Source organism: Rhodnius prolixus, unplaced genomic scaffold, assembly GCF_049639745.1.
Source record: "Rhodnius prolixus isolate KJV_2025 unplaced genomic scaffold, Rpr scaffold_4, whole genome shotgun sequence".
Lineage (NCBI taxonomy): Eukaryota > Metazoa > Arthropoda > Insecta > Hemiptera > Reduviidae > Rhodnius > Rhodnius prolixus.
In genome coordinates this window covers 43042531-43056829 of record NW_027411614.1, presented here as the reverse complement: position 1 = coordinate 43056829, position 14299 = coordinate 43042531, and the positions used below count along the sequence as shown (strand labels likewise).

At 31.0% G+C, this 14299-nt stretch overlaps 2 protein-coding genes across 10 annotated transcripts in view; one reads left to right on the top strand and one right to left on the bottom strand.

The window, feature by feature from the left end:
- The first annotated feature begins 115 nt into the window (after positions 1-115).
- Positions 116-6478, top strand: Sac1 (phosphatidylinositol-3-phosphatase SAC1). 2 transcript variants are annotated; one of them, XM_074131267.1, is made up of 15 exons: positions 116-231; positions 304-408; positions 485-582; positions 1509-1714; positions 2469-2600; positions 2723-2834; positions 3272-3459; positions 3655-3810; positions 3927-4006; positions 4114-4243; positions 5082-5189; positions 5511-5747; positions 5834-5935; positions 6014-6074; positions 6162-6478. In XM_074131267.1, exons 2-15 carry the CDS (start codon positions 347-349, stop codon positions 6308-6310), a joined length of 1821 nt encoding a protein of 606 aa, XP_073987368.1. In that variant the 5' UTR covers positions 116-231; positions 304-346; the 3' UTR covers positions 6311-6478. The 2 variants fall into 2 exon arrangements, with proteins under 2 accessions (XP_073987368.1, XP_073987369.1); XM_074131268.1 differs by lacking the exons at positions 116-231; positions 304-408; positions 485-582 and adding an exon at positions 933-1090.
- Positions 6479-8000: 1522 nt separating this feature from the next.
- Positions 8001-14299, bottom strand: part of TfAP-2 (transcription factor AP-2) — a 141060-nt gene continuing 134761 nt past the window's right edge. For all 8 annotated transcript variants that reach the window (XM_074131274.1, XM_074131276.1, XM_074131275.1 and 5 more), the window contains 4 exons: positions 12882-13000; positions 9378-9522; positions 8543-8714; positions 8001-8412 (listed from right to left, as the gene is read on the bottom strand). In XM_074131274.1, coding sequence (XP_073987375.1) covers positions 8299-8412; positions 8543-8714; positions 9378-9522; positions 12882-13000 — 550 coding nt within the window. In that variant the 3' untranslated portion in view covers positions 8001-8298. The remainder of the gene's footprint in view (positions 8413-8542; positions 8715-9377; positions 9523-12881; positions 13001-14299) is intronic.

Genomic DNA, 14299 nt, shown 5'->3' with positions numbered 1-14299 from the left:
GAGTAGATTGTTTCCTTTTGAAATTTATCATTTTCACTTACCAAAAATTACACTAATTTACACAATTCAAAAACATGGTTGATTAAATTTCATTTGATCTTAAAATTTAAATAACAATTTAAAACTGGCGCTAGATACATAAAATGCTACCTTCGTTGTGGAACCTTTCAGCACCAGCAGTAGTTTACACTTAATCGTTATAGTGTTACAGTTTGGTTATATGTTGGTACCGTACGTTCAATGTTCAATTCTTATGTAGTATTTAAACATTAATTTTTATGTCAAATATATACAAATTTTTAGTGGGCATTAAATTGTGAATAACCTTTTACTAGTAATTTATTGAATGAATGATCAGAAAATGAGTCACAACAAAACGAGCAAAGGTGTTTACACAAAATATAACTTGTAAGTTTAATTTGGTTATTTATGTTCAAGTTACTTACTTTTAATTTCTTCTAATGAAGTTATTTTAAATTTAAAGGCATATTTCGACGGACAAATTTTTCATCGAACCGTTGGATGTTGTCAAATCACCTTTATTGGTGATTGATAGGGTTACAGCTGAAATTCATGAAGAAGGTACTTATTTTATTTTCTTTATCACCTACATTATTTGTTACATCCAAGCACCAGAGGATACATTGCTCTTTGAAGTAGGTTGTAGAAGCTGTTATCTTTGCTTGACTTACTGTATCTTTATCTGGCTTGAAAAATATTTTTATTAACATACCTTGTAAATTATTATCAAAGTATATAAACGACATTATAAAGTATAAGCAAAAAAAAGAACTTAGTTGCAGTAAAAATAACCTAAGATGAACTTAAATTCTGCGAAATCGGTTATTATCTTAATTGTCACGTAATGATAAATTTTGTTTGTAACATGTACGCAGTTTTCATTAACTCAAGATGATCGATTTAATAGTGGCGCTGAAAAAAAAGGCGACATACACCTTTTCTTTACCCTAACTCATTTTTGGAATTTTCTTCTGTTATTACTGAATGCACGGCTGACTGACATGGCTTGGCTATAACGATTTAAAACTAAATGCTTGCAATTATAATATTTCCCTCGATATCTGGTGCTGTGAGTTCTAATATATTTTTTTTTAAAATAAAAAAATGGGTGCTATGGAAAATCAAAAGCTCAATAAGTGAATATCGTCCTCATTTTACCAAGGTACTTGGCATGAAAATGTGGACCTACTACGCTTTCAACTCATTACATTAGTTTGAATTATAAATCTACCATGTAAAATGATTATTAAACATATTGTTCGGAGATTATAAAATTTTAGCGAATACGTATGTTAATTTCGAACGTGTTGCTCACTTTGTATCTTTATTTGTGATGATTTCCTTTTATTAGCAATTGTGTATGACTTTGAAATATAAAAAATAAAATAAACTGTTTTAATTTATGCTTACTGTCAGTTGATATTTAACTACGTCCTCCTTTGGGATGAAATTATATTAAACCAACAATTTGTGTATTTATTTTACAGCCAACGAAGGACAAATACCATCCTCTGCTTCACAAAGACTTATATATGGTATTCTAGGTGTAATACATTTAATTTCCGGCCCACATCTGATCGTGGTCACAGACAGATCACACATCGGTTTAATAAATAACCAGGATGTATATATGCTTAAAGGGACGTCAATTTTAAGTTATGCCAGGACTAACACTCATTTAAGTCAAAACCAGGTAAGCAAGTAATAGTGAATTCACAGCATTATTAAATTAATATTATTCTTATTATGGGAAGCATAATTCAGCAGAAGAAAAAAGGAATACTCTTAGCACTAGAGATAATTCTTTATTATTATCTTCGGAACTTTCCATTACTCAGAGTATCTTCCAAATTCAGAATGCTGTTACGAAACCATAAATTTGTTATTTTATTTGGGGGGGGGGGGGAATTATTTTGATGATTTCTATGGCGGAGTGAACTCTGGACCCTCCCTTATAATAATTGTCTTTAGGGAATATTTAGCTAAATTACATTTAATTTCCCATGGTTTTCTACTTTTACACTATTATGTGCAAGTCCTCCCTTTAGAACCATCAAAACTGATCATGCCAGATTTCCGAATTACATTATATAGAAATAGAAGTTCTTATTTTTACATTATTGTGACGCCTTCAGTGAGATATAAATGCTCTTGCCACTTTTCCATAAAAGTGACTTTTAATTAATATCAAAAGATGAGAGTGGCAACTCTCAGCTATTGGGTTATATCGCCATTTTAAATTTCAAGTTAAAAGGTCATTTAATGTTATGAGCGTACTGGCAATAGAAAGTTATAAGCCGCATTGTAAAATGCATTAGGAGGAGTTGGAACGTCTTTAAACTCCAACCAAGTTCTAGTACAAAGAGTATGAAACAATCAAAAATATGATTATAACCAAAATAATAAATACATTTTTTGTCCATTTTCTTTCTTTTTTTTGTTTACAGATAGCAATAGATAAGGAATATTTATCATTATTGGAATTGATATTAAATTCTCCAGGATACTATTTTTCCTACACTTATGATCTATCACATTCTATGCAAAGACTGCACAATACTCCACCAGACTTTCTAAAAGTAAGTCTTAGCAGAACTAAAAAAAGTTCTAAGAATTCACATTAGTAAGCTAGTTTTTCTCATTAGTTGTCTCTTTTTTGTTATTTGTTAATTTATATTGTAATATATGTTTTAAATTTCAGAAACCCCTACATATTAGAGGAGAACAGAAATTTATTTGGAATGAATATTTGTTAAATGAATTTACCAAACAAGTTTTGGTACCAGAGTATTGCCTTCCAATTATCTACGGATGTATCCTTTAATAATATAATTTGGGGTCTAATTTTTGTGGAGAGAATTTTATATTTTGTAAAGATAATTCTAAATTCTTCTCTTAAAAATTGTTTATTCTGAATGATTTCTTCGGTAGACGATTAGCGAGATATAATTTCTTCTACTATTAGCCTATTCTTTTTCTTAGCAAATATAAATAAGATGCCGAAACTTCTTTACTTTTATTGAAGCTCTAATAATCAATTTGTTCAGACATAGCAAATTTTCAATTTGGTCTTATCATAAATTATCTCCGAAAGAACCGACTTAGTCGAGAAAGATAAAACAGCTTTCATTAGAGATAGATCTTTCAGGAGCTCTTTTTGGGCAACATTATTTAATGAATAAATTTTGTCGAATGCTTTTGAAATTAATAATTTTGGTAATTTGTTCCTTAACTTGTTGATTTCTTATAGTTGTATCAATAAATTCTTGTGTGTTACGTGGTCGTTCTTTTACATTCACTTTGATCTCAAGAAGAAGTAAAGAAAGAGCTGGCAGACGATTATTCATTAGAGGCGTGGATAACAAAGGACATGTGGCGAATTTCGTAGAAACGGAACAGATAATTGAGACAGGCACAGATCGAGCTAGTTTCGTCCAGGTAATTTGTCCATCTTAATATTAGTGTATCTAGTAAGAAAATTATGAAGGATTTTGTGCAAAGTAGGCTAGCGCTGAAATTTTAGCATTATATGTTGGTGGTAGGATTTTTTCTTTACTAAAGCTTTCATAATGTGTAGTATATCCAAACTTTTGAAACTAAGCACTAATTTTAAGTTTTTAATAAAACTTACAGACACGAGGTTCGATGCCATTTTTCTGGCAACAGTGGCCAAATCTTAGATATAAACCAAGACCAACCATAATACAAAATGAAAACCATGTAGAAGCGTTTAATAAACATTTCGAAGAACAAGTGTTGGAATATGGAAAGCAAATTATCGTGAATTTAGTAAGAATTTTTTTTTAAATTTATGGGATTTTTTTAAAGTCCGATTATTAATGATTACTTAATTACATTCACTTATTATTAATTATCACTTATCTAGTTAATTATTTTTTTATAAGGTTGACCAAAAAGGAGCTGAGGGAAAATTAGAATATTTCTACAGAGAGCTTGTGTCAAAAAGTGGAAATCCAAACTTAAGGTTATAAGACTTTTTTTATATAAAACACTTGCCACTTCACGAATTGACAAAGAACTTGTTTGAGAATTTTCATATTATTAGCATTATTAATATTTTTCTACTTACAGATACGAAGCATTCGATTTCCACTCGGAATGTTCTAAAATGCGATGGGATAGGCTTAGTATATTAATTGATCGTTTAGCACATGAACAAGAAGAAATGGGTGTAATGTTGACTATGGGCGATGGTAAAGTTGTAAGTATATATATTTTTTTGTTCACATACTTTTCTTTTAAGTGAATATCGTTCTTTTGGTAATAACCCTTACGTTAGAAGTTTTTTCGGGACATCAATTACGTATATTTTCAAAAATTTTAATATTGAAAAGTTACTTTCTATCGGTGCCAAGTTGTAGACTGAATAATGAAAAGGCTAATTAATATTTTTTTAAATATGGCGTTAAATAATGACCAAAAATTGTAATAGTTTACTCATAATGTATTTAGTTTGAAGTCTTGAACTACGTCAAATAAGAAAACAACTGAGAGATCTTCTTCATAAAGATATAATTCAAATGCTAGTTTTTGTAAAATTTATCAGATTTTATTAAAAACTCTTGTGAATTTGACTTTAATTACAATAATAATTTAGTTGTACTAGGGAGTAAAAAAAGTGCATATTTCGTTGCTTTTAAGGAATATTAAAACTAGAGGTTACTAATTATAAATAAACTTATTCTTCCATTACCCAATTAGTAATTGAATTCCTCTTGGAAGCTATGAATTCGGTACGATATGCTTTCACTCCTATTTCGTAATAAAATCGGAATATGTGGTGGTCCAGTTTGTTCATTTTTTCTGCCAATTTGAAGCTACATAACTTTTTTTCTGTTTGACTAAAAAGAGGCACTACTGATGCAATTAACTGTATCTAATGGTGCCGAATAGAATTAAATCGCTTGCTCATTCGAACCAACTCGAAATTCAAAGTTTCACCTTCTAAATAAAAGATAGCTCAATATATCATTAAAATAATTATAACAACTTAATAATTTCTCAGGTTTTTTCACCCATATTTTTTAAAACTGTTCTAGGTCAGCGAACAGGATGGGGTATTCAGGACTAATTGCATCGACTGTTTGGACAGGACCAACGTAGTACAGTCGTTATTGGCTACCGTCAGTCTGGAGTTTATATTGAAGGTCTGCTTAAATTTAAAGCTCTTAACCAAATGAGTTTAATTGGCCCATAAACTTAAGTTAAAAAAAAAAATAATACTGTGATCATTTACGAATCTTTAATATAATTGAAACATGTCTTTCTTTTAAGAAGTTTGATTAGTCAATAACCCAATATAATTCGGTGATTGAAATTTTATAGTTAGTTAGCGGTCAATTTTTTATTCCATCTTACTAGTTACAATAGTTTTAATTTACTTTCATGCAAACAAATATTCCTTTTCTTTTTTAAATAAAGAAAGAACTAAAATTGAATGTGGTACACACTATAACTTTTACTTACAGAAAGTGTATCTTCTGCCAGCAACTGGTAGTATTCGTGATGATGCTGGATTGCAGCAGATGTTACGCCATGTTTGGACAGATAATGGTGATCGTATGTCATTGCAGTACGCTGGGACTGGTGCATTGAAAACTGATTTCACACGAAATGGTGTTAGAACTCATAAAGGATTGTTGCAAGATCTTAGAAATTCCATGCTTAGATATTATTTTAACAATCTCTTTGATGGAACCAATCAGGTTAATATGATAAGATTTAGAAGTTAATTTTAAAATTTAAATGCAATCAGCATGATTCTTATTTTTTTTGTATTTGAATTTTCTAGGACTCCATTGATTTAATATTAGGTAATTATGTAATAACACCTGGTGAAGGTAAGTCTGTTAGAAGTCCTTTGGATTCTGATAGAGGCTGGAAATATACCACAGTAAGTAACCATGTATGTGACTTTTTGACCTTCCCTTTGATTTCATTTACCAGCTGTTTTTTTAATTTTTATTTTCAGTTCCCTCTTGTACTATTAGTGGCTGTGGCAATGTTTTTTGCAAATCTTGTAGCTCCTCCTGGTGAGTTTTAAACTTCGCATTTTACAAGATTTAACAATTTAAAAAAAAATATATTTTTCATTTTTATTTTCTGTTTTTAAAATATAGAATATACAACATTTAATTTGGCTTGCCTAATGTTCTGGGGTGCCATGATGTCACTGACTACGGCCACTATTTTCTACTGTAGTGGTGAGTTTATAGATTGTCCTAGACTGGTACAACATCGACTGACTGCTGCGTCTTCACGGCCATGACATAATGTTTCATCTACATCTATGGAAACAGGTTGTGGAACGTAAAAGAAAATCTGAGGAAACAAAACAAAACCGGTGCCGCGAAATAATATATTGGGAACTTTTTTAAGATTTATTAAAATAAATTATTATGTATATAATACAAAATTAAAGATTGTTATTTAAAAATTGTGTCTGTTACTTCATATTTATTTTTTTCCTCTGACCATCTCTCACCATAAACTTTAGAGGGGTATTAATAGTCTTCAGAAAAGAAGGAGCCAAAAATTGTTCAAATGACATCCGCACCGTAATTAAAACTGCAAAAGAATTGTGATTCTTAGTCTACTCTTTAGTTATGAGTTAGTTAATAAACGGTAAGTACTAAACGGTAAATAAATGCTCTACTTCTTACCGGCTAACTGTAATGGAAAGCATTATGTGGAAATTAAGGCGGTGGGCCCAAAGTACAGTTGAAAAGAAGTATACAAATTTTAAAATGTTTTTCAAGAAATCTATAACTGCTGAAAAACACATCAAAATCTAAGAATTAAATACTAATTTTTAAATAAAATACATCTTTTTATCTTATCTCTTTTATTATCTAAGGCAGTTCTTACAAAGTTGACTGCCACATACTAAACGATTAAATGTTAAAATGCCATAAAACTAACTAAAGGGATTATTTAATAACACTACTTTGAATTATACTTAAATCGGTCGTTAACCGAGGTTTTTAAACACTGCCAGGTTATACTTCTCTTAATACACTAATTAATTTTTGTTTTATCTAACCTATTGAATGAAAAAAAAAAAGAAGCGAATATTTACAATCAAATAAATATTTTCAACGAAGTAGGAATTATCTGAGAAGATACACTTTTTCGAGAGTAAAATTATCGAAGGAAGTAAAAAGTTTTCTATAAGAAGATAAAAGAACACTCATACTTTTACTTGACTGCATAACCTAGTTGTTAAAGACCAATTTTTAAAACACGAATCATTTACTTCTTTAAACTTCTCCACTTACCACGATAAATAAAAGATATCTCGAAGAGATGTCAGGACCTAGTACTATTTAGGAGGGCTCCACCTACGGCCCTTGAGGCTTTTAAGTCGAAGCAGTCGATACATCGGGCAAGACATGGCGAAGTCCATCCAAGAGATAATGTATACGCCCCAGCAGAAAAATGTCAGCTTCTCAAACTCCTGCAGGTAAATGGTAAAGTCTCTGTACTGACCTATACTAGACAAGCAGCTGAGTTTGGAAATGTATGGAAGTCATAAACACTGCATCAGACGGATTAACCACTGGCGATTGATGGAAATTCGAAAAGGGTCAGAAACTGAAAGAACAAGCGTGATTTAACGGGAAAAATAACGATACTAACCACAGCATACTCCAACCGCATTTGCATCTACTTTTTTATTCGTGGATCTCTCAAGGGTACTTAGTCAGGACCACAATTTGTAATTTTTCAGTAATAAGTACAGTCCAGAGTATAATTCTTAGCATTTCTACCTTAAGACTGAAAATTCAATAGCAAGATACTTTTCTATTTGATGGTAATTATCTCCGGAAATTTCGAGTGGAGTTACAATTCCTGGCCCTTTGCTTTTGCCACTGAACGAAGGTAGTTATAGTTCTCGACACAACCTCCAACTTGAATAAAATTCACTAATCTAGCAAATCTACCAAAAACAAATAAAATAAACATTTCAAAAACATTTATTCATGAAAACATTTCGATTCAAAATTCAATTAAAACATAAAAATACAACTAAAAAAAGTACGATAAAATATTTACAAAATATATGCATATTTTTTAATTTTTTTTTTGTAGATATTTTTTCAATTTATTTATTTATTAATTAATAATAATTATATTATGTATAATATTGGCACACATTACATTTGGAGGACGGGGAGGGGGGTTGGAAGGAAAATTTGAGGAATAAAAAAGAATGGGGGAATGTTGTCTTTTTTTTTACTGACGATTGTAATAGGGTCACGATTTATTTAGATCGATTTCCTTGCACTTTTGAGAATCACAACTCTGGGACATCTGATTGGCCGAGGGGCATGCTTTTTCCAATTGTTTCAATGATTCAGACAGGAAATTCTGTAATGTTAAAAACAAAAAACTAGTAAAAAACGACAATACAAACTAGCCATCTTTATTTATTATTCATCAATGAACTCTACAGTTGGTCATGTTTTAAAATTACAAACTATATTAAAAAAAGAAATACCTGAATGGCTGTTAGTGCGGCAACAATCGCTGGACTTCCAAAGCCATGCGATATTAGCGAGAAATGTGTTAGATGCCTCTGAATACCCGGCTCTAGGATATGTTGTGGTCGAGTATTGCACAAGGGAGATCTATCTTGATTTAACAACTCCATCAATTCTTTTGTAACTTGCCTGAAAAAAAATATATAAAAATAAGTAAATAAAAACATAATTCCGGTTTTCTCTTGACTATTTGTAATATTTATTCAAACTTCAAAAGAGTTCCCGTGCAGTAGGCATAAAACAATTTACTAGAATATAATGTCTTAAAAAAAAATCAAAAAATTTGAGAAGTACATGGCAAACTGAAAGAATGTGGACTGAGCTGGTAAATAGTAAATACAAGATACTACGTCTTTGTCACAACAATATCTGCTATGGGCACATTCTCATGTAGAATTTTTGAAAACTAACTTAAATTAAAGTTATAATATATGTGTTATTGAATTATTCAAATGTAATAATTTGTTTATTATGACCAAATTAGAGTAATTTGTGCACATAGCAGATTATAAATTGTCAATTATTGGCATACAGCAGGTATTAGCAAAAAAAAACCTCTAATTTAAATTAGTATTTTATTATTGTTGAATAATATTCTGGCTGATGCACATAGCATATTTTTTTTTAGCTACCACAGTTCACCGTATAATACTTAGAGTCAGATAGCAGTCTTTTTATACGAAACTTTGATTAGAAAAATAGTCATAATAGTAAAAATGACGAAATTTCCAAAAAGTGCAAATAGCAGATATTGGTTTGACAACGACGATAAGTAAATAATGCCTCGCTTACTTTGTAGCATGAATTAATTCCTTTCTTCTATAACTATCAGATGGATCGGATGTATGTTGCCTAGTTAAATATTCAGCCACCTGTCTAGCAGGAAATTCAGTTTCACAAACATATCCAAAATCTCTCGCCAGATGTATTGCTTCACCTAGAAAACAGAAAATGAAATTAATATATCAAATCACAGAAAATCAAACCTAGTTATCAGACCATTGCTTCTCAAACATGAACTATTTAAGATGATCATTATTTATGGTGATAATACAGTCCTTTTGAAGTCCCTACTAGATTAATTGATGGCTTAATCGAAATTATTAGACCAACAAAGTAAGTTGAACTTCACGCGGTTAACACAAATAAAAATTAACCCGTTCCAAAAAGAGTGGTTGGTCTTCCAAAACAACGAATTTTATTTTATTTTAAACCTGTAAATGTTGCTTGCCTAAAACGTCCTATCTGGTATGTTAAGGCTCCTTCCAAAGACGCCTATGTCTAAGGGAAGCTAAAGATGTCGACCGAGAAAAAGTAAAAGAATTCTGGTGTGATTGTTGCATTTGTTAAAAGTGGAGGAATATAATAGTTTCCTGCTAATATTAATAATTAATCTAATTACTGTCACTTAAATGAAAACTATCAGTCAAAAAACTATTAGTCGCATTACTAAACAAACTCAGGCTGAATGTTAAGAAAAATGAATTGATAAGCAAAGCTGTCAATATTTTTTGAATAGTCCCTTTATCACTTAATGTAGGCAGATCAGCAAGATGAGTTTGAGAGTGGAATATTTATTGCTTACTAACAACATCAAAAAGAAATGTTGACGAAAATCAACTTAACAGTAAAATTTAACTTCATAGTAGGAAAACTTCGAGCCACTCAGAAGAGCCCAGCCATTATGCGATCTAGGCAAGAACGAATATAATATCTCTTTCTTCTTAAGTACCCATTCCTTGTTTTAATTAGAACAAACCTTTTAAAAATTTTTTTCCCTAGACCTCTCAACAAGTTATACATAAATGGAAAAAATTGCCTGTTTAAATTTTTGATGGCAAAACCGAGAAATAGAATATGCTCACCATAATCGTACTTATTTTGAATTACATGCAAACTGTAGTAAAGATACTCTATGGTTTTTAAGAAATCCATATTATGTTCGCCAATTATCCTCTTTCAAATTCACTCAATATATTTTAAGCTCGAATTATGAGGAAGCTTCTAAAAATGGAATAAATTTTGAAAAATAGACCATTATAAATAATCAATTAATAATATTTAAACTTAAATCAGCCAAATTGAGAAATTATTTAATTATCAATAACAGCCGCAATCAACCGCAATATTTGTTATTGCACGTGACGCTGATGCGGTTTTTTTTTTTGTTACCTAATATATATTAAATCACCAACCCACGGTGACCGTCTCCATATAAAACCGTGCGATTAATCTTATCTTAACATAACACTGACAACTAGGTTTCGGCCAAGTAGATTAGAACAATTCCTTATCATAATATTTCTCACTTCTCCATAGCATTGTTGGCAATCTCCAAGGATGATGGACAATAATATTGACTTATCTATCCCTTTCTTTGCCCTTAGCCCCGCTATCTTTATAATAGGTTCACTCTCCTTAGTCGATCTAAATCCACCACTGTATAATAACTCGGTGTTCCAACCACATTATCTTTCTTATAGCGTTAAGTTAAACTGTATGAGAGTTGTCCACTAAAGACGAACTATTTCCACCGCAGAAGGGGATCTAAGCTGAGCCATAAGGGAAAAGTAATTTGGGCATTTCACTCAGGTTTTAGACCATTCATTCACTGAAATATTGATCAAGAAGTATGAATGGATTAAAACACCTACAATGTTGTTAATTTAATAGATTTCCTTGATTTCCAAAATAATAAAAAAATAAAATGTGATCTGCATCAGTGTAAGCCAACTACATCTGCCACCAAGTACAATGTAGCTCTATCTACATTACAACAATATAATTACAACAAACTTCACTATCAATATATTTGATAGAGCAGTCATAAACAATAGTGCAGACTGGTAGACTCCTTCAAACAACAAAAGAATCCAATATAGTGTGAACAATAGTATAGTAGCCAACAATATACCAACTACCTCCACCTTCTCCTCATCAGCGCCACAACATATACGGCCCAAACAACAACTACCAATAGGTAATTAAACCTTGGGCTTCCATTCATTAGCAACACGCATTACTAACTACAACAACAACTTTATTACTGAAATTAATTTTTAATTTACTTTCATGTAAACGCAACAGACAATGTACCATGCATATAAATATAGCAAACTACTGAAAATAAATTTCTCAACTTCTATGTGTACATATGTCGGTAAAAACATTACATAAACATCTCTCTCTCCCACTTTCTACTATAAGAAAATAATAAATTATATGCAGGACTACAGAGATCTACTTAGTAGCCAGATCTAACGGTTCTATTCTATGGGGCAATTTTAGAAGAGATTTGAACCTCTCCTCAGATAGAGTTAAATTGTAGGGACTTAAACGGAAGAAAATAACCCAGGCGAATAAGTTATTTTAGGGAGGAAAAAAACATCCGTTTTGGCAAATGTTTCTTTGTTACAAATAGTTGTTACATGATTAGGCAGATTAGGAAAATATTATTTCCCTAAGAACGCTTCTTTTGTCTATTGTATAATGGAGCTTAAGGCGAATGACTTTTCTTTCAATTATTTGCCGAATAATCAGCTAAATATTCATCTAAAAATGAACCTGGCAAAAAGCGTCGCTAGTGCTAAGCCCTTATGCTGGATAGTTCATTTCGTTGATTTTTTTTCCTTCATAAGATGTCTGAGTACTTTACTTGTCGAATAATGGAACCAGTTACAGAGTCAGTCTCTTAAATTGACCTTATTAGGTGATAGAAACTTTACAAAGTAGGATACACCCTAGCTAGAACTCTCTCAGATTCTGAGATTTCTTAGATATTTTAATGCGGAAAAAGAGCTGTAGGGCGAACAATCCCGTCCGGTAGCAGTAGAAAAAATTAAAAACTCAAATTTTCAGGAAACATGTTTTATATATAGGTACGATATATAATTATTATGACCCATATATTTACTTTTAACCTATGTGCAAGCAAAAAAATTAAATTTATCTAATTATTTTCAAAGATCAATTTCATGAAAACCTTCTTAAAAATGACATACATTTCCAAAATCAATATTTAGTTTTTTTTATATTGTCTCACAAATTCTGTTGAAAAATAATTTTTATAAAGGCTTTTTTAAATTAATGTTCTTAATAAACTCACTAGAGATAGCTGACTTACAATATAAGGAATCCTTAAGGAGACCGATCTACAAACTGAACAGATCTGTGACTCGATTTAGATTCAATTATTACTTCTTAAGACTCAAAAGCATGAACATGTTATCTAACACTTGAGAAATATGTGAATATTCACAGAATCATATAGTCTACCGTGTATTGTAGAAAAATTACCTTCAACTAATGATGTTAATAAGGTTACATTAGCTGCTTTCCTCCTACCAGCTGGCAAATTTAAACCTATGTTTTCCAACTTTTCTCTGAGCAGTCTGCCACCATTTTTTGATTTAGCCCTACAAATAATACAGAAATATAAATTAATTAAAAGCGTGTAATTTATAATATTTTACTTAAATTTTTCAACAGGATTTTAAGCAATCTGTTTCATTTGTTTAATAATAGAAACACATTAAATAACCAATAAAAACTTCAAACTCCATTTTATCATTCACTTCTATTAATGAGTACTCTCGTGGTTGGTAAGTTAAATAAGCTCTAATATGAAAAGTTTTGAAAATGAAAGTTTTTTTTTAATTCGGGCTCATAAATACAACTGGGAAAATATGATAAAATACCAAACTATAGCGTTTTGGCAAAAATTTTATCAATTATTAACAATTACTTTTTTAAAATTTTATTAAAGTTTGGGAATTCAGCATCTGAATTTCTGATACTTTGACGGGCGACGATGTTTGGTCTTACCATTAGAAATAAACCCCCATTCAATTAAAAAACAATGAAATAAACCAAAAGTTTGCAAATCCGATAAAGAAATGGAATTCCCATTGTCTACCACTTTGTGTCTAATTTTCCTGTTTATATCGTTGGAATCAACTGTCAAGGACAATATGAGCATATACTACAAGAAATAACAGGATTCAGTAAACTCAAATACAGAAACAGCAGTATTAATAACATTGCATAATATACGTCTTGACAACGAATGCTTTAAAGTATTCGCAGGCTCGATTATTTGGTGCAATACTTTTTGATCAGCAGGGCGTATTGCAACGAATATTTTTTTGGCAATTTAACCAAAGGCTGGGTTAGATGGCTAAGATGGGTTAGCATCTTTAAGTTCCCAATGAAAACAAAATCCAATCCGCACCAATCAACATGGACAGATCGTTTTTAAGATTTTCACAACTCAGGTGACAGACACACTTTTACGGCAAACCTGGACAGCCAGTTTTTGTATTTCCAAAAAGGTGAAAGGTCACCACAACTTCTCTAAGACGTTTTGGCCGATCTGTAGCATACCCTGATGGTTACTGATAAAATACATTCACTACAGATCTGGGGAGTACACTAAAAACTTACTGCATCTTGTAAGAGTTGGACTTTTGGAACACAACTTCTACAAGTCATGCAGACCTCTTTGCAGGCCTTATTTATTACCTGGAAAATTGAAATTCGGATGCAAGAATTTTTCATGTTGTTAATAGTGGAACAACTAATTCATGAAGATGTTGAATTCATCATAGGGGAACATCTTCACACTCTCTAACGATGGAAGTAAATTCGAAAATTAAAGCTCGTTAAGATAGTTATCATCAAAGACATGTTTCACATTATTTTCCATGATTTTTGAT